This window comes from Nothobranchius furzeri, chromosome 2 (assembly GCF_043380555.1).
Source record: "Nothobranchius furzeri strain GRZ-AD chromosome 2, NfurGRZ-RIMD1, whole genome shotgun sequence".
In the NCBI taxonomy this organism is placed as follows: Eukaryota; Metazoa; Chordata; class Actinopteri; order Cyprinodontiformes; family Nothobranchiidae; genus Nothobranchius; species Nothobranchius furzeri.
In genome coordinates, this window is record NC_091742.1 from 26480039 (window position 1) to 26500291 (window position 20253).

The window sequence follows — 20253 nt, forward strand, 5'->3', positions numbered from 1 at the left end:
ATTTTCAACATGTATCTTTGATTTATGAATCGTTCAAGTAAACAAAAACAATAAAACATTTTTACATATCATTCCATTGACCTACATAACTTTACTTTAGACGTTTTCTTGATAAACAGTAAGTTTAATAAAATGCTTTTAATTATGTGCTGTATATAGAAAAAAACAAATCTAAACCACCATAATACTTGAAAAAATATGTATATATAACTGGAAAAGTATTAAAACAGCAATAAAGACGACAGAAAAAATGGCGTTTTTACCTTCAAAACCAAATTAAACTAACTGGTCTTGCCTTGTTTGACTCTTTAACACCAGCTTATCAATCTTTATACCATCATGTTTAGAGGATATTTGTGTTTAAATGTGAGTATTTTATAGAATTGGGCATTGTAGGTATTTTTAGAGCAAATGAGTGGTGTCCAAGATCTGTTTGTACACCCCACCGCTAGGCTTCTCTTTAGCCTATCTATTATCTCCACCGTCATCTCTATCTATTTAGCTCCCCGTTGTGCTTACGTCACAGCCCGGAAGCAGGGAGCTGCTTTGTTTTGGTAGTAGGAGTTGGAGAGAACAGACAGACAAGAAGGCAGAGGTCCGCGCGGAGCACACCCTTTCACTAAATGGGGAGAGCTACACCGGGGATGGAAGATGAAGGACCGATAGCCGACGACTTTAAGATGCCGAGTTTTATCAGTAACTTTGAAGAAGGCAGGCTGAAATCGTTCCGCAACCTGCACACGGAAACTTCCTTCACCGACGGTAAAGTTGGAGATTTGAACCGGGGCGTCATCCGATCCAGTTCTCGGCTGTCGCTCGACGGAAGCGACGGGATCGCGAGGCAGAGGAGCGGCGAGGAAGAGAAGGATGCGGAGGGCAACATCAACAACAACTGCAACGGCGGCGATGGAGGAAGAGCGAGACGGAGGGCGAGCGCTGTCGAGCTTCTGAGGATACATTTCGGGGATTCAAAGTCACCATCCTTTCATTTGAGTACAAAAAGTCGGATGCAGTTTGGAGCCGAACACGGAACCGACGAAGGAAGCGGTAAAAACGGCCCGAAGGGCGGAAATGGAGCAGAATGTAGCGAGTGTTTGAAGTCGGACGCAGAAACGGGAGGGCCGGGAACTAAAAACGAGCCAACCTTGAGTGAGTTGGCGACTTCAAGCGTTCAGGGAGTAGAGAAACTACCTGTCACTGACGAGCGTCATCATAAAGAGGACGATAATGGCAACTCGACTTTGGGTGACTCTTTTCGTCTAAAAAAAGAACACGTCTTCTGCACTGTTTACTGCATCGCCAACGACAGCCTCCGATCAGACGCCGAGATCACAGACGGGGTCACATCAGAAGCAGCAGAAAATGAGTCGGGTGAGGTGGAGAGTTCCGAGCTGGAGCTGTTCTCGCTGGGCGACCTGGTGGACCCGATGGGGCACGCTTCAGACCGCCAGCACAGGGAGCAGTCCGATGATGAGAGTGACGCGTGCTGCCGGGTGTGCCTGGAGGAGAAAACCATCGCCTCCCTGCCCTGCTGCAGGAGGACCGCGTGCGCCGACTGTTTAAAACTCTACGTCAGCACCCAGGTTGGTGAGAATTGGGTTGGAGTCGACTTGGGGATGGAAGTTGAACGTTCAGTATCCGGTAGACGCGTTTTTAGGAGTTACTTGTCTACGAAACATTAATCAACCTTTTCTGCGTCATATTTGGCAACATGGTGCGACATTTCTGGGAACTTCATGATTCACCAGGAACTGACGCAACATTCTCTAAATACTTAAGAAAATATCTAGAACGCATGGGCGTAATTTGGGGGGGGGGGGGGCATGTCCCCCCCACTTTTTCCAAAGTCAAGGTTTGACCCCTGCACTTTTTACCATCCAAAAACAATATTACGCTATATTAAATTGACACTGGTTAAGCTCTAGGTCCAAGCGGAAGACAACCGTTTGTATTGAAGCCTGTTTCACATTAGAACATATTGTAAAGATCCCCCCCGTGTCCCCCCCCCCCCCACTTCTAAAGTGATAACTACATCCATGCTAGAACAAGTCTCTCATCGTGTTTCTACTACCACACAAGCAAAGAGAAAAGATTTATGAAATGTTAACTAAAATTAGCCCAACACCTGAAGGTGTCTTTGCCTTGTGATAATTTTTTTTGTGAATCTGGGTCAAGAGGCTCACATATTTCTTATAAGATACACTGGTGTCTGCACAGCTTCCTCTAATTTAGGTTACAACAAGGAAATAACTTCCAGGGATTTTTGCCTGGTTAATTTGGTAAGCTATAGCATAAATAAATAAAGTATGATGCAAGCAGATTAATTCGGCCTTTTTGTGTGGAACAGCCTTGTTTATCTCTTGCTATCACAATTCCAGTTTTAATAAACATGCACGCTACTTCCCAAGTCATCCGGAGGAGAAAGTAGCAGATTTTCCACTAATCTGCTTAAATCTGTGTAGATAAACTGTGTTATCAGTTTATTTAGAGAACATTTTATCTGCTGCTGTAATAAGTCATGAATAATTATCCAGTCAAAGCAAAAAGCTAACTGATAAGCACACTGAAAATGAACAGGGTCGTGCAAGTCAAGCTGTGATGGTGGATTTTTTTTTTTTTTTACAGTTAATGCACCACAGACTGATTTTAGCACGCAGACTTGGTGTTAACCCAAGTGTTACGTCAGTACATTGTCCCAAATAGGGCTGCAGACTAGACTCTACGAGTTTAATACTTGGTAGCTTCAGGCATTCAGTGTTGATCCTTCATTTTTTTTTCTCAGCCTCTTTAAATCAAAGTTATATTTTGAAGGTTAATAAAGGGTTTACGTTAAGCAATAGAACTGTCAAACTGACATCGTTTACTGCTACATGACCCTTTGGATTGTGATTTTATTTCTTTCTTTCCCCCTTTCTCTGCAGTTTATCACATTTCTACATATAAAGGGACAAAAGGGCACATTTAGAGGGTTCCAGTGCACATATAAAGTATCCTTCTGGGTACTTGACCCCAAATGAAGAAAAATCAAAGTTTATTTGGCGCTTTAAAACAACAACTTGCTCTTAGCTGACAGGAGCGGCACCCGGTGTGGTCTTCAGCTGCTGTAGCCCATCTGCCTCAAGGTTCGACGTGTTGTGCGTTCAGAGATGCTCTTCTGCATACCTCGATTGTAACAGCTGGTTATTTGAGTTACTGTTGCTTTTCTATCAGCTGGAACCAGTCTGGCCATTCTCCTCTGACTTCTGACATCAACAAGACATTTTTGTCCACAGAACTGCCGCTCACTGGATCTTTTCCCTTTTTCGGACCGTTCTCTGTAAACCCTAGAGATGGGTTGTAACAATCCAGAAGGTCAGCAGTTTCTGATATACTTAGACCAGCCCGTCCGGAACCAACAATCACGCCACGTTCAAAGTCACTTGGACCACCTTTCTTCCCCATTCTGAAGCTCGGTTAGAACTGCAGCAGATCGTCTTGACCATGTCAACATACCTAAATGCATTGAGTTACCACTATGTGATTGGCTAATTAGTCATCTCTGTTAATAAGCAAGGGCTCCCCGATGTGCACACAAGGACAGACGAAGCAGAACCAAGCCCTCACAATGCGGCTCAAAAATTGAGCCCAACCCGGAAGTACCAAAAATTGCAGTTCCACCCTCGTCCACTAGGGGCTGGTGTCAGAAGCGAGCAAATCCTCATTGACTCCCATGTTAAAAATACCAATTTCACAGCAGAAATAAACATGTTTACAGCCTGGTACCAGAACATGTTTTTGGTTTAAATGATCTAGTTTACACTCATGACAACTCTGAGGGGGGTGAACTTTTTTCTCACTCTTCTGTTTAAGTGTATTAAAAGCCTAAAATTCTGTATAATTAATTAGCATCAGACCCACGTGACCACAGAGCTAGCTCCGTGGAAAGGCCTCAGTAGAGCCTCGGCCTCGCCTTAAAACTGTTCCGGCATTTAGAGTCTCTGTGTTTGTGTATTCTTGTTTGGATATTATTTGTGCAATTGTTGGACAAAATGACTTGCTGTGGCATTAGTTGCACTAATAGAGCATCCAAGGAGTCTCCACTTCATTTTTTTCGGTAAGTAAAATTATATTTATATATTTTAGGTCACTGCCGAGCAGAGCTTAGATTTTAACATGTACTGTTTAACCATGAAATTTAAATGTAATAGGGTAAAACCCAGTGCATTTAACATAATGCTGCACTTTAGAAAATGGGTTGAAATATAACATGTTGGTGGAGCTGGGTTCCCACTATCTGTATGGTCCCCTCCCCGCAGCTCGGCGCATCTCTGATCGCCGCGGTGCCTGTCTGCTGCGCGGGCTGCCGGCTTGTGGAGCTCTCGGAGACCTCTGTGTTCCACCCGGTTTTACCCAGCGGTCAGCCCGGCGTATCTCTGACTCAGAAGCTCTGGTGTTGTGCACAGTTAACTCCGGTTGTAGCTAGGTTGCTACCTCCATTAGCTTAGCTCACACCTCCGCGTTAGCTTCAGGTTAGCTTGTAGCTAGTTCGACCGGGTGTCGTCAGTTGATCCCAGCCTTACAGCCACACCCTCAGCTCCACCTCTCTTCCCTTTTGTGGAATTGTCTGGGCTTGACGGAACTCGTGACACGGTCAAAATGGCGGTGGTGGGCACCTCCCATTTAGCCTCAAAAACGTGTTATTGGAGACTATGGAAAACCATTGTCCATATATGTATGTATGTCGATGAGCAGAACCCAGTTTTTTAAAATATATGTCAAATGCAACGGAGAACGTCTGTGATTAATTAATTGGCGCAACAAAATCCCATGGTATTTTCCAGTTTGAGGCCACTCCGTTTAAAGGTGTAGTTCACTGAAAAGCATTTTTTTAATGATTATTTCTGTTGCGGTGAGTATGTCACATTCATTGTCCAGTAGCATGTGGAGATCATTTGAAAGACAACAGTAGAACCCGCCCCACAACCGAGAGCCGTCAATGGAGCATAGCCAGACTAAATAATACATTTATTTAGTCTGGCTTGCCAGGCTATATAATCAGAGGCTGCGGTGGTACCATCCTGGCCATGCGCCAGCACGTGCATACTCTGCATTCAACTGCATCACCCTTTTGAAGGCAAAATATTATAAAAGTCTCAATAACATGCATTCAATTGGTGTTTAGTTCCATTTTTCGCCATCTGATATTTACAGTTAAAAATTCTTTTAAATATTTGACCTACTTTTCAGTAACATTTTAGGTTTGTATTAATAACACTCATCTTAGTCAAAATAACACATACATATATCCAGTAAAATATAATGCATTTCATTAACATGCATTCGTATTGGAAATGGTAATAACATTTAATTTCTGCTGTATAACTTATTATTTTATACAGGTAAAAACGTGTAGTGGAGAGAAATACCTACATTTGACTTTCAAGCTTTGTTTTCTTGTTTTTATTTAACTATTTTCCTGTCCTGTCTGTCTCTCATCTTCCTGCATCTCCCCTAAACTCTCTAGAAAATCTGCTGCCTGGATTCTTACTTTTTCACCTCATCGGTGACTTTTGAACAGATCAAAAGGATCTCCTGACCGCAAAGCAGAGTGCACGTTTCGATGCTGCGTCAGTGAGGTGAAATCACCGCAGCGCACGATGAGCGGAGCGCATCAGGAACGATTAAAAGACCGAGTACCAGAGGATTTAAACAGATATGAACGATCATGTGTTAATAATAATGTTTTGTTGCTCCACCTTGAGAATGTATCGTGCGCCGGACGCAGCAGGTGCACCAACGATCGGAGCTCTGCGTCCTCTCCCCGCTACGCTTGCCCATAAATATTGTAATATAGGTAGAAACTGGATCTTTCCCTGAAAGATCTCTAGCCCCCATAACTCGATCCCTGGTCCTGGATGAAAAACCGGACATTTTGATCAATGTAGGACCCCCCCCCCCCCCGACCCGGACAGAGAGTGAAAAGTGGACATGTCTGGGGAAAGAGGACTTATGGTCAGCCTACCATTGCACCAACCATAGATATGTACCAACTAGCAAGAAAAGCGATCTTTGATCTTCTTTTCCTGCAGTGGTTTTAGCGCTTTTCGGTGCACCGCTGCTGATACAGCGCCCCTATAGTGGCTCAATGCTGCAACTGCAGTTAAAATAACATCCATATAACTGGGGGCAGAGTGAAATCAGGCTGGGGCGGCACAAAAATACCTAGAGGCGGCCGCCACGCAAATTTGAACGCAGGAAAACCCTGAAAATGGTCTCCTACACCGATCTCCTGCATTAGCTTCTGATAGAAAATAGACGGTGAAACTCTAGGATTTGAAAAGCCTGACAGATCCACGTCACAATGTCACTTAACGTTTATAGACTCGGCCGTCATGACTATGTTTATTTATTTGGCAGACCTTTTTATCCAAAGCGATGTGTAATTTTTAACCGATGGGGCATGTTGTGATCTGTGGGGGAAACCGGAGTACCAGGAGGAAACCCACGCATGCATGGGGAGAACACGCAACTCCACGCAGAAAGGCCACAGCCGAGGTTAGAACCTGCAACAGGGGTGGACATTAACTTCAAAACCAACCGGCCCCGCAGGTCAGCTGCCAAATCGAGTCAAATATCCCATCCCTGTGGTGGCGCCATCTTCCTGCGTGCTTGTGTGTTTCTAGCGTGGTTCCACTCCGTCTTTTATAGTGAACTCATAGTTCACGTGACTAGAGCGTGCAGGTTCACGTGCGCAAAATGAAAACGGCGGCTTCCTACAGGGCGCGGCCATGATGTAGGTGAAAGCCGGTGTGTAAATGACAAGCAAGGCTTGGGCGCCACCCGGGCGGTAAGTCGTCAAGTATTTACCGCCCAACGAGAAAATTTAGCGCCACTGGCACTCGGGCGCTTTAAAGGTCCACCCCTGTGCAACCTTCTTGCTGAAAGGCAACAACTGTGCCACCATGCAATGACTAGAGATGAGAAAGACAGATGTTAGTTTAGCGTCCAGTAAACGTCAGAGAACGCCTTCAGGTTCAGAAAACTTTATTGGTCCCAAAGGACAATTTACTTGTAGCATACCATAAAAACAAGAAACAATTCAGGGAGTGCAGAATTAGTAGGCAAGTTGTATTTTTGAGGAATAATTTTATTATTGAACAACAACCATGTTCTCAATGAACCCAAAAAACTCATTAATATCATGGTTACACCGTGATTGCTTAGTAAATATTCTATTTGGCGAGAGATAAACTTTATTGTATTTATCCTAGTGAATCTATAATTAAACGGGTAAGCTAATAGTAGCACATCCAACGTCAAAGAGAGTAAAAAGTTATTATCAGGAGAGGGAGAATGTTTAAGTGATTAGCAGCAGTGTGCTAGACGATGGCCCCCTCCATGAGGCCACCACAGCTCAGCAGAACATCGTTGTAGCTTCTTCTGGGGAGAAAAACACTTAGAGAGAAAATAAAGTTAACAGCTGAAATAGCAGGAAATAATACAGTTAAAGAGCAAATTGTAGAAGAAAGTAGTAGTGTGTGGAAAGTGGTCAGTGTATCCTCCAGAAGTCTAAGCCTATAGCAGCATAACTACAGAGATAACTCTGGATAACCTAGCCTTTTAGATGGAGGCATGTTGGAGGCAGGGCAAGGGAGAGCCATCTTTACCGACTGTACACTCCACCTCCCTCTACTCCCCCACTGATTTCCCTCTTTCCTATTCACTCTCTCTCTTTCTTAACATTTTTTTAATCACAATTGTCTATTTTTGCTCATTTTAAATATATTTTTAATCATTTTCTAAATGCTTTTTTATATTTTTTTGTTTTTGTGAAGCGCCTCGTGAGTTTTATCTTGAGAGGCGCTATAGAAATGATATTTTCTTCTTCTTCTTCTTCACGTGCCACTGAAGAAACAGGGTGGAACATCCTCAGAACCAACATGGGGATTTATTGCAGGGCCGCGTTACAATGATGTACATAATCACAGATTAAATTACTTGTTTAGATATTGTTGGACAAAGAGTAGGGAGCTGGAGAGTACGGCAGAAAAAGAATGTAGAAAAAAAAGACCTGAGGAGGGAAAAAAGCACACGAAGTGCTTTATTTTTGGATGAAACTCACAGGTAATGCAGCATGTCCATGTAGTGCTTGAGTTGTCTGAATGATTCAAACAGATTATGTATTAGTGCACTTTAAAGCAAATGTTGAGATTAGAAGATTGCATGAACAAGTCGTGGAGAAGCTGCACTTAATGGAAGTGACTGCACTCGGGGTGTGTGTGTGTGTGTGTCTTTTGATGCACATTAGCTTCCACCCTCTGCTCTGCGTCCTTCCACTCATCCAGCTTTGCAATCCTTCTGTTCTGTGGTGAATTATTCACCAGGTCCCACCGGCGAAGTGAGAATTTTCAGCATGTAGATTTTAGGGATGCACCGATGGATCGGCATTTGATCCCAATCGGCCGATAGCGCCCCTATCGGTTTTGATCAGAGTTTTCAAAATAGATCAAAGCAGACCGATCAGCCAGACCAATTTAGATTAGGTCCTTTATTCCCAGATTATGTAGTTTGTAGCACTCATTATAATGTTGTAGAAAATTTCTGGCCAATCCACGTGATCGGTATCGGTGATCAGCATTCTTTGATATCGGTATCGGTGATCGGCAGCAAAAAACCTAATCGGTGCATCCCTAGTAGGGATGGGTACCGAATTCGGTACTTTTTAAGGTACCGACCGAATTCCACAGTACCGACCGAGCACTGATTCACGTCGTTTCAAACGGTGCCTCGTTTCGGTACCCGTCCTTCATAATGAGAACTTGCCTAGACAGCTGCGCATGCGCAAGAGCGTTATGTCATCGGTCGCTGCGAGCCAGTTGTAAACAGAGCAGCATGGTAGAAAGAACGCACGCTAAAGCTTGGGTCCACTTCACTAAATGTGATGGGTAACTGGGTGATGATGAAACCAGCGACAGACAGCGATCTAAGTGAGACATCCTCATCTTAATCTGCTCCGGTAGGTAAATAAAATGTTTAAGATAACGTTAGCTTGATATGTTAGCTTCCGTTTCGCTAATGGTGCGTTCGCTTTCTCCTCGGAAATTCTAACTTCCCAGTAGGAAAAATCAAAAGAAAAAGGACGGCAAAAGGAATGAAGATACACAGTAAATTTAGTTCACAGTAAAGATGTTTGCTTCAGTTTAATTATCAGCTTATAAAACTACAAGGACGATGTTAATAAAAACAGTTGTATGTTATTTATCGTGATATTGATCAAATATTGTTATATATTGAGAAAAATATATGTAATTATTAAGGAGAATTAAAATAATAAACACTCAAAAGTATCTAAAATTGGTACCGTTAAGTACCGGTATCGATTCGTAGGTACCGGGAATTAGTACCGAATCGATTCAAATGTCAAAGGTACCCATCCCTAATCCCTAGTAGATTTGGCGCGTACCAGAAAAACATACAACTGCTCAACATACACACTCGGACTCTTTTGAATAGCTAAAGTAGCAGAAAATACTTGACATATTTGACCTGTAACAAACAAAAATACCCATGTTAAAAATGCTAACACACTGTTTTCCTTTCGTTTTTCAGTTGAAGCCGGGTAAAGTTGTCATCCGCTGTCCGATCTTCGGGTGTAGGGGTACTCTGGAGGAGGGATTGGTGATTTCACTTTTGACCAGCGAAGAAGTGGCGAAGTACCACTACTTTGTGGAGTTGAGTCAGCTGGATTCGAGCACAAAACCCTGCCCCCAGTGCAGCCATTTCACGTCTCTGAAGACACTCGACCAGAACAACTCTGAGCACAAATACAAGGTAGGATCACGCACCTTGCATTCCTCCTGAATCTCATTTGTATGACCACATATCAGCAGCAGCTTCGATATCTTAAATTTGCTAAAATGTGATCGGATCACAAAGGATTATTATCTCAAATACGCTCCAACTAGGGTTGTCACGGTGTGAAAATGTAAGCTCACGGTTATTGTGACCAAAATTATCACGGTTTTTGGGATTATCGCGGTATTTTTTTAAACGTGTTAACATTTTCAGACAAATAAATGAACCCTGTATATCAGGAAATATTGTCCTCGGTTTGTGTCTAAATTTTGCCTAAAATGTGTTATTTTGTAATTATGTTGTTTATTTGTTTACATTTTTTCCCTTTAGTCTTTAAAATGCCAATATTTGCCCATAACTTCTTATTTTATGTCTGTTTGATGTCATCATTTTAAAAATATTAGACCAGATGATACTCAGTACTCAAGTAGCCTTCTAATCAGATACTACTTGAGTAATAAACCCTATATCAGGAAAATATTGTCCTCGGTTTGTGTCCTTCCAGTGAGCTTTGCAGATGTGGGAAAATGTCATCAGGCAGTAATCGTTGTTAAATTCATAATTATTCTCGGAGAGAGACCAACTCTTATCTGCCCCTGGGAGCCCCGTAATGCATAGCGTCATTTCAACATGGCGGTGTCCGCGACGCGGTTTATATGCAGGTAGCGGCGCTGCGGCTGCTTTATATAGCGACTCGTTGCATTCTCCCTCAACCCAAATCCTCGGATCACGCATTTTAGCTAAAACGCTAACGTTAGCTTGCCTTGCGTTGACTGTAGAGTTGTGGGTGATGGTCACGCAGATGTGTCATGAGATTTGAAGCGTTGCTGCCTTTCACAGACACTTTTTCTGCACGTGCTGCAAACAGGATAGCCGTCTTCTATCAACTGTCCCTCGGCATTCTTCAAATATCCAAAAGATGCCCGTACTTCCCACTTTGTCTTCTTTGAGGGATAATAAATGTCCTGAGTGCTGCCGTCTCCTCCTTTGGCCATTATTTCGGCTTTAGCTTCAAGAAAGTTTTGGTTGTAAACAACAAAGTGCGCATGTGCCGCCGGCAACTTCAGCAGATGATACGGTGGCTGGTAAGGGTCACCGCGCCTACACCGCAGCCACGGTAAACCCACCGAGATAATAGTTTTTTTTAAAAACAAGACGGTTTTTATTATTGTCAACTTTTTTACCGGGGTATACCGTTACACCGGTTACCGTGACAACCCTAGCTCCAACTGTAAGGAAACTAAAACATAAAACAGTTTGTTTCTTTAACAATTTGTTTCCGATGACTTGTATGCGTTTTAGTGTGTGTGTCTGGTTTAGAGGAGTAAACATGCATTGCACACACGTCTTTTGTCCCTGCTGTAGATCCAGTGTAGCAGTTGCCAGTTTGTGTGGTGCTTTAGATGCCACGCGCCCTGGCATGATGGGCTGAAATGTCGCGACTACAGGAAAGCAGACAAGCTGCTGCGAACCTGGGCGAGCGTCATCGAGCACGGACAGAGGAACGCTCAGAAATGTCCACAGTGCAAGGTGAGAAATCGACTTTTCTTTACCTGTTTTTAAGGAGTTCTGAATTCCTTGTCCAGTGTCCAGTTGTGTCTGTAAATGGCAACGCGATTTGATTGATGGGTGGTGGAGCGGGTGCAGATAAGTGAATCATTGAAGGTTAAGAAGCATGAAAGCTGCTAGGGATGATGGATGGAGTGTGGAGGAGAGCGGCTGCATGTTGAACAGCAGGGTAGTGATGTGTAGATGGTGCTTATAGTGAAATAATTATTGTTTCTGCTGCTGGTGGCCTCACTGACCCAGGTTCATGTCAGGATCCGATCTCACTGACCTGATAAAAACAGGAGACAACATAAAGCAATGGAAGCTGTTTTCCTCCAACACCAAATGCTGTCTCTCTCTTGTTCTCGTCGCTTTGAGTCTTTGAATCTTTTCCCTTGAAGCCTGTAGAGAAGATTGTGCCAGAGTGTGTGAAGCCAACAAATTGGTGTCATGCTGTGTTCAGCTGAAGAAAAGTCTGACTAGCTTGATGTACAATTTACAGGAAGATTGCTCACTCACTGCTGCATCAGCTGTGTAATGCGTGTGCTGCTGCACGGATAGAGCTGTACCCGTGTGTTTTTTCTGTGTGTGTGTATACATTCTTCAGATTTCCCTCCTGAGTTCACAGAGAACCACCAATCGCAAGAAATCTGATTTTCAAATCAGACATACGGACCTGCTGATTCTGGTGAGGGCAGATTCTGATCTGAAAACAACTCCCAGTAATTAATAATAATAATAATAATAATAATAATAATAATACATTTTATTTAAAAGCGCCTTTCAGGACACCCAAGGTCACTTGACAGAAAACACGTAATAAAATACAATAAAACAATAATAAAACCCAAACAAGAAAAAAAACTGAGAGAAACAGTTCAATAAAATCAGAGGTCATAGGCAGATTTAAACATATGTGTTTTGAGTTTTGTTTTGAAGAGGGTAAAACTGTCGATGTTCCTGATGTCTGGGGGAGTGAGTTCCAGAGACGAGGAGCAGAGCGGCTGAAAGTTCTGCTCCCCATGGTAGCGAGACGGGCAGAAGGAACCGCAAGATGAATGGAAGAAGATCTGAGAGAACGGGATGGGGTGTGAATACTTATAAGGTCTGAGATGTATGGAGGAGAGAGGTTGTGGATTGCTTAGAAGGTATGGAGGAGAATTTTGAAGATGGACCTGAGTTTAACTGGGAGCCAGTGAAGCTGCTGGAGAACCGGGGTGATGTGGTGAAAGGAAGGGGTTCTGGTGATAGAAAAATTGGAAAATAAAAGAACACCAGACAAAGAGAACAAGTCAAATAGAATATCAGGGAGTTTATGCAAAGAATTGTATTGGTGAAATTCTGGCGATACGTATCACCATACAGGCGAGACGATAGGGTATATTGCGATATACTGTGATACATTCAGCCAGACAATTCTAGCAATTTTATAGACTGAATTCATTGAAGGAAAATTCAATAAACAGTCCAAACTGATATTTAGCATGTTTAACATGAGATATCTGAACCATAATAGAGGGATTTACATTTCAGTTTCTAAGTTTTTAAATGTGAAAAAGCACAAACAGGAAGTCTTATTTTGATAGCTGCTAGCTACTAGAAAGTGAAATATTGCAATTTTGCGTGGACAAGAACTTCACGTGAGGGCTGTTTTCTCCCTTGTTTTCAACGTGGAAGCCAACTTGAACCAAGTGTGTATCTAATGAATTATAGCTTCTTGAAAAAGGTGTAAAGAAGCTCTCTCTGACTCCGTGACGAGATTCAAACAGCCCACTAGATGGCTGCGTTTTACCGTTATGAGCTATCTCATCATTTCATTTTATGCGTAGCCCCTTCTGCAACCGACGCGGACGCCCAAGGCGCCGAACTCAACAAATAAAATATAAAGCCATCAAATAAAATGTAACAATTAAGAGAGAAGTAACAACAGACAATAAATACATAGAATACAGCAAAAGAATAAGAGTCCGGGGCAACGAAACCAAGAAGTCTAATCCTGGAATGCCTTGACATAAAAGTGGGTCTTCAGGCGAGCCTTAAAAGTTCTCACTGACTCACCACCAAAGGCAACCGGTCTCAAAGTATAGGCGTTAACACCAAAAACGCACGGTCCCCCCGTGATCTGCACGTGGTACGTGGAACCATCATCAGCTCCATGTTGGCCGAGCGAAGGGGCACGTCTATGCAAAGGCTGACAAGATACGCTCGAGCCGTTCTTCGTAAGGCCTTGTATGCCAGTACCAAGACCTTAAATGTTGCCCTGTATTGTGTTGGCAGCCAGTGAAGGGATGCCAACACAGGGGTGATAAAGTCCCTGTGCCTAGTCCGTATCACAAACCTAGCGGCTAAAATTTGTACTAGCTGCAAGCGTGCCACCACGCCCTGACTCAGGCTGGCACACAGTGCATTGCAGTAGCCTAGCTTTGAAAGAATAAAAGCATGGGTGACAGGCTCTAGATGTACTCTGGACAGCAGGGGCTTAATTCTGGCCAATCAGCACAAGTTAAAAAAAAAGCTTATTCATTATTACAATATATTAAACACATTATTGCAAAAGCTTTCTGGTTAAAACGACTTTTATATGTCATTATCACAAGAAAGTTTCTTGTTAAAACGAGATTCAGATCGCATTCCCATGTGATATTGCTCCTGTATTTTTTCCCCCCACTGACTCTATAATACATATAGTAATCACTAAGTAATATACTTCCATAGTAGCTCCCTAAACCTGTGCATTTAAGGTAGGGATGCAACGATAATACTTTTTCCCAGCTGATATGATACCGATGCTTGGATCTGAGTACTCGCCGATACCGATTACCGATACTTCGACCACAAAAAAAAAATGCAATGATTTGGAATACAGATTTTATTTTCTTCTCTGCTTTCAACAGGAAAATACTGTGAGGTAGATAAAAATAAAAATATATGAATAAAAATCATCACAAAACGAAAATATTAGGTGAACAGAAACGACAAGTTACAGTGAAGCCATTTTCAAGCAACTGCATTGGTATCGGTTCCTGGTATCTGTTCATTTTTATCGATACCGATACTGGTATCGATATCTGTATTGGTGCATCCCTAATTTAAGGCCGTACTACGCAACATTTCATATTTTTAATCGTTTTCTTGAGCCAGTATGAACTAAAATGAACCTTTACAGAGTTAATGAAATACCACATTTGCAACTTCAGACTGGCAGTCGCCACCTGTTGGACTTAAAGAAAGATTACGCTGACATACCTGGTGCTGCAGTCTCCTTCCAGCTCATTTTCTGCACGGTTTAGATTATTAGCACAGCTGATTTGTTTAATTTAGTGACTATTAATTTCTGTAGACATTAATGAAGGCTGGGGAGACATTTCAGCAGTTAGATTAAGGTGTTAAAAAGACGAACGCACAGCGAGGAGATACGTTTCTTTTTCAGTTCAACCACAGTTAATAGCTGACACTAGGGGGTGCCAAAAGCAAGCAAAACTGCCAAATATGCCTTTAAAAGCATGAAAGCATAAATCTGTTAATTTTATACTAAGTACACTGAAATATTAATCCAAAAAATGTCTATTATTAAACTATTAAATATTTACATTTTATTTTGTCTGCAATCAAATAATAGATCTGTTGGCAGAAGGGGAAACATGACCAGTTTCACCAGATAAACGTTCATCAATCAAACTAGTATCGTTCTGATTCTGTTCACCTTGAGATCAATCAGATAATTTCTGATTCATTGTGTTGATTTATTTATTTTTATTAATTACTGCAGCAAATCCTCAAAATCATCACAGAATTTCTCTTTCTCTCCTCTATCTTTAGATCCATATTCAGCGTATAGATGGCTGTGATCACATGACCTGCACACAGTGTAACACCAACTTCTGTTACCGCTGTGGGGAGCGTTACAGGCACCTGAGGTTTGAATCTCCTTCTCTCTTCCCTCTAAATCTGCCATTTGAGACTTTTGGACGTCTCTGATTTGATTTGTCTTCAGGTTTTTCGGGGACCACACATCCAACCTCAGCGTGTTTGGCTGCAAGTATCGTTACCTCCCCGACAAACCTCACCTCCGTAGGCTAGTTCGAGGTTCTGTCTGTGGTGAGTTGTTTTGTTTTAAACACTGATGTGTTTTTATGTGAGGCAAACAGACTGTGGTGCTAAAAGTTTACGTATCATGACGAAAGTTTATTTTCTGCACGTCCCACAAGTGAACAAATGATTAAAACACATATAATATTAATTAAATTTTAGATTATATTATTAAAATTTCTAAAAATAAATGGAGCAAAAAAAACTTTCTTCTCCTTTTCTCTTAATCTGCTTTGTTTTCTGTGATTTTTTTCTTCTTCCACGATTCAGACTCACTAAACAAGGCTGCTCTGCATCACCCAGCTGAGGGTCACGGTGATGGTAGCAGCAGTGAAAATAGATTTAGATGTTACGTAACACCACCAGTAGCTCTGTGAGTCTGCACCAAACAGAACATGTTACAAAACGATGATGTTTAGCAGGGATGTGTATTTCTGAAATTTTGGCGATACGATACATATCACGATACAGGGGAGACGATACGATATATCACGATATATTGCGATACATTCAGTCAGACGTTACAAGCAATTTTTTTTTACTGAATTTATTGTAAGAATGTTCAATAAACAGTCCAAACTGATACGTAACATGTTTAACATGAGGTATCTGAACCATGATGGAGGGTTTTACATTTCAGTGGTGGAAACAAAACCCGTTGCACACTGCTGCCAACTAGCGGGTGGCGATTGAATTGCACAAAACGAAAAGAAAATACACAAATGTTTGCATGTGAATTCTTTCAAGAATTAGATACACGGCTTTTGAATATCGATGTAATAATCGCAGGAAAAAATATCACAATATATTGCCATATCGATATTTCCGATACACGGCTTTTGAATATCGATATAATATTGCTGGGGAAAAAATCACGAGATATTGCCATATCGATATTTTCTTACATAATCACGATATATTGCCATATCGATGTTTTCTCACATCCCTAACGTTTAGCACATTTAGATCTTTAACATTTATGAATCAGAATATGGGGGTGGGGCCGTTCTGAGGAAATTCTCACATTGTCTGATGTTAGAAATCCACGCATGTGCTTGAGAAAATGTCTCGTTTTCCATCAATTCATGAGGATAAAACCGGAATATATTCACTGATGTTTGAACGTCTTGAAACGATAAAACAAGTAAAACCTTAAAGTGACGGTGTGTATTTTTTTGTGTATTAGGGTCAAAAAGCCCTGGGGAGTGCAAACTTTAGCAAAATGACAAGCAAATCAGACTCCCTTTCATCACTGGCAACAAGTGAAGAGGTGCACGCGTAAAACAACAACATTTAAGAATGGTGAAAGTTTTGTAAGTTTGTTACAAATCAGTAAATGCATTTTGTCCTCATGGGCTCCCGTAGAAGGAAACATGGCGTCTAATATGGCATTGCCCAGAGACTTAGACCCACTCCTGTGTATTTTAGACCTGATTTTGATGGCTGTGTGTTACAAAGCCGCCAACATTTTTCAAGAACTGGGCATCATTTAATTCATTTTCAACAACAGTTTGATGGATATTTCCAGAAATGAATGGTGAAAACTACACGTAGTCTCTTTAAGGAACCCTGATTATGAAGACAAGTTTCTCCAAAGATGTTACAAAGAATCTCCGCTACATGAAAACAGTTATAGACTCCAAAAATGTTTTTTATTCACACAGTCTTAGCTGTTTTCAAACAATTTTTAAGGTTAGGGGCCAGTCGTGTTTTTGAGCGTGCGAGGCATTGTAGGATGATGATGCAAATATTTATATTTTTATTTATCGAATCAATCAAATTGTATTTACTGTATATAGCGCCTTCTACTGGCTTTGCGGGAGCCCAAGGCACTGGATGCAACATACCACAAAAATAAAAACAGACAAATAACAGGACAAAGGTTAAAAGGGGTTAAAAACAGAATAAATTACATAAAAGCCAAATGATAAACACGAGTCTTCCGGATGACTTTTAAAACCCTCAATGCAAAATAATTTTTAATGAATTTCACCCTACATCTTTTCTGTTTCAGGTTCTTCTTCGTATTTACATTTATAATACTGTCTGAACTTTGACCTGGCCTCTCTAAAATACCAGATATATTCAGATGGTGACGAGCTTTCCTGACCCAGGTGAACTGGACTTGTTCAGATTGAACATTTTTCCAACAGAGCAGCTTTGAATTAAAGAAACTTTGTCTTATTCGTAATTAATAATCTACAGATATCGGATCTATGATGCTGTATGGTTCCAGGAAGCTGGACTCCTGACTTATCCGTTTTCCTCCTCTCACCATGGAAGCCGTGGTTAGTTAGATCAGCATGGCGCCTGCCACCCAGGAGCTGATTTGTCCCTTAACAAGAGCCATTTCCCGCTCTAGGCTCTGGTGGCACCTGACATTTAGCATTTTAATGAACGCCACGTTTCTGCAGGTGGAGGCGATCGTCTCCTGCTTTTCTAACCCTTGTTGTGTCCACGCAGCCTCCAAGGTGCTGATAGCTCCAGTGGTCCTTCTGCTGGTCATAGTGCTGGGAGCTCTCGCTCTGGTGATAGGTAACACAGCCACACACGAGTCATCAACACTGAAGTGCTACATGTCTTACCTGAGCCTCAGATACCGAATATCTCCTCTCACCTTCTGCAGATGCGTCTTTTTGTGTTTCCTGTAAAAAAAATCGTTCTTAGTTTAGAAAATGCAAAAGCTGCTGATGCAGACGATGACCCTCTGGGTCACTGACCTTTCTTAGATTAGCATTTGGATCATCATCCATCTGCAGACTTTGTGCTGAGTCATTTTCCACCTATCGAGTTGTTGGTGCTTCAGTTGGACTGTAATTAGAGCGAATCTCTTTCCTGTGTTTGTAAATCAGGCTGATGATCCTCTGAACACTAATATGATGTGATGGACGATTCACATCGACTTTAATCGAGTTAGCGATGTGCAGCAGACTCTCCTTTTCAGCTCGGTTCATTTCTCATGGGACAAATCTGCTTTTCTATGGAATATCCAGATTAAATCTCTATAATCTAGACCAGTGGTTCCCAACCTTTTTCCCAAGGGACCCCGTTTTTTACCAGTAAAATGTTTGACGACCCCCCCCCCCCCATTCTCTCTTCCAGTACAAACATTATTAAGAAACGATAAAATTGTTCAAGCACATTTTAGTATGCTTTGATTCAACAGTAATAGTAGGCTCCAGTACAGAACAAAGTCATTAACAAAACCAAACAGAGCATAATGTGCTTGACAGTTTGTATTACTTTTCTGAACACATTGTTTCTTGTAAACACTGATAAATCAATCATTCCTTTCAATAAACGTTTGACACACAAAAAAATACACTGAGCAAAATGTGCTTAAATGTGTATATTACTGTTTATACTAGATTATTTACTGTAAAGGCTGTGATTGATCAACCAGTCCTATCTTTAATGAACTTTTGACACTTGAAAATAAAACAGTGAGCTGAGCAAAATGTTCCTAAAAGTGTGTTACTCTTTCTGTACTAATTATTTCCTGTCTTAATATCAGTAAACTCTTCACTCATGAAAAAAAATGTGAGCAAACTGTAGGCTATAAACAAGTAATAAATGAAGTTTTAACCCCTTAAAGTGGAGAGGTCCTGGCGACCCACTGAGAGGCTTTGGCGCCCCCTTGTGGGGGTCGGGACCCCGAGGTTAGGAACCACTGCTCTAGACTAAGAGCAAAATGAAAGGATCACTTGCTTCCAAAATCTGCAAATGTTTGAGAATGTAATGTTAATTACTTAAAGGATGGGTCTTTTCACCTCTCCTAATGATTCCTTTCTTTTCCGTAGGTTTGGTTGCGTTTCCGGTCTACTACGCGTGCAAGAGGAGAAAGAAGCAGCAGCAGCAGCACACCCAAGGCTCTGGACGGTGGATCTGACCTCCTCCGACTCCAGAACCACGCTCACTCAGCGAAAAAAGACGACACCCACGTCTCCTCAGGGACGCCCCATGCCAGCCCGAGAAAACTCCTCAGAGGGTCGGAGACTGTGTAGACACACCTTTGATGTTTGCACATTATGACGTAGTTTATTTATTCTGCATGGGACCGCTTTAGGGCACAGAGCGCTTTAGTGAGAGGCTGAAAGACGGGAAAAGATCGGACTTTGATTTTATTAAGCTGAACATTGAAGCAGCCGTGTCGAGTGGCGCTCGTCGCTTTGAGGAGTTTTTGATTTGCTTTAAGTTCTCCGTCAGCTAAAGCACACTCCTGCTAGCCAACACTTGATGTAGACTCTTTCTCATTTCTGATTTGTCACGTTTATTGACAGAACCAAACTGCGGGTTTATTTTAGCTCTTTAGGAGGCATCAGTAAGTAAGTAAGAGTTTATTTATAGAGCGCCTTTCGCAGATATGAATCACAAAGCGCTGTACAACATGAGTAAAATTAGGGCAAATACCTCAAACTGATAACAACAGATCTTAAAAAACAATAGCAGTGACAACAATAGTAAACAAAATCAGGAGTAAAAACAAAGTCAAGGCGTGAACAAAGACAATCAGAATCAGAAAAGGTTTATTGCCATTGTTAGTGAACAAACGATTCACAAACTAGGAACTTGCTTCGGTACTAACGTGCTACATATGACATGAATAATATAATAAAAAAATAGAATAAAGTAGAATAAAATATAATAAACTAGCATAAAACTTTGCTATAAAAAATGGCAGGTAAAGGTAATATGGCCGATAACGTGACGTTATGTCAAGTACCGAAGACGGGCATGGTTGTGTGTTTATAAGCTGTTCACAAGTCTAACGGCAGATGGAAA

The 20253-nt window shown here is 41.7% G+C and overlaps 1 protein-coding gene across 1 annotated transcript; it reads left to right on the forward strand.

Moving 5' to 3' along the window:
- The first annotated feature begins 484 nt into the window (after positions 1 to 484).
- rnf217 (ring finger protein 217) lies at positions 485 to 19558 on the forward strand. The gene is made up of 7 exons (XM_054748321.2): positions 485 to 1583; positions 9589 to 9810; positions 11200 to 11364; positions 15202 to 15299; positions 15377 to 15480; positions 17935 to 18006; positions 19272 to 19558. The coding sequence occupies exons 1-7, from the start codon at positions 624 to 626 to the stop codon at positions 19358 to 19360; spliced, it is 1710 nt and encodes a 569-aa protein (XP_054604296.2). The 5' UTR covers positions 485 to 623; the 3' UTR covers positions 19361 to 19558.
- Positions 19559 to 20253: the final 695 nt, after the last annotated feature.

Coding starts and splice junctions, on each gene's coding strand:
- rnf217 (XM_054748321.2), top strand. CDS start 624: ATGGGGAGAGCTACACCGGGGATGGAAGATGAAGGACCGATAGCCGAC. Junction 1,584..9,588: donor AACTCTACGTCAGCACCCAG/GTTGGTGAGAAT, acceptor TTCGTTTTTCAG/TTGAAGCCGGGTAAAGTTGT. Junction 9,811..11,199: donor ACTCTGAGCACAAATACAAG/GTAGGATCACGC, acceptor TCCCTGCTGTAG/ATCCAGTGTAGCAGTTGCCA.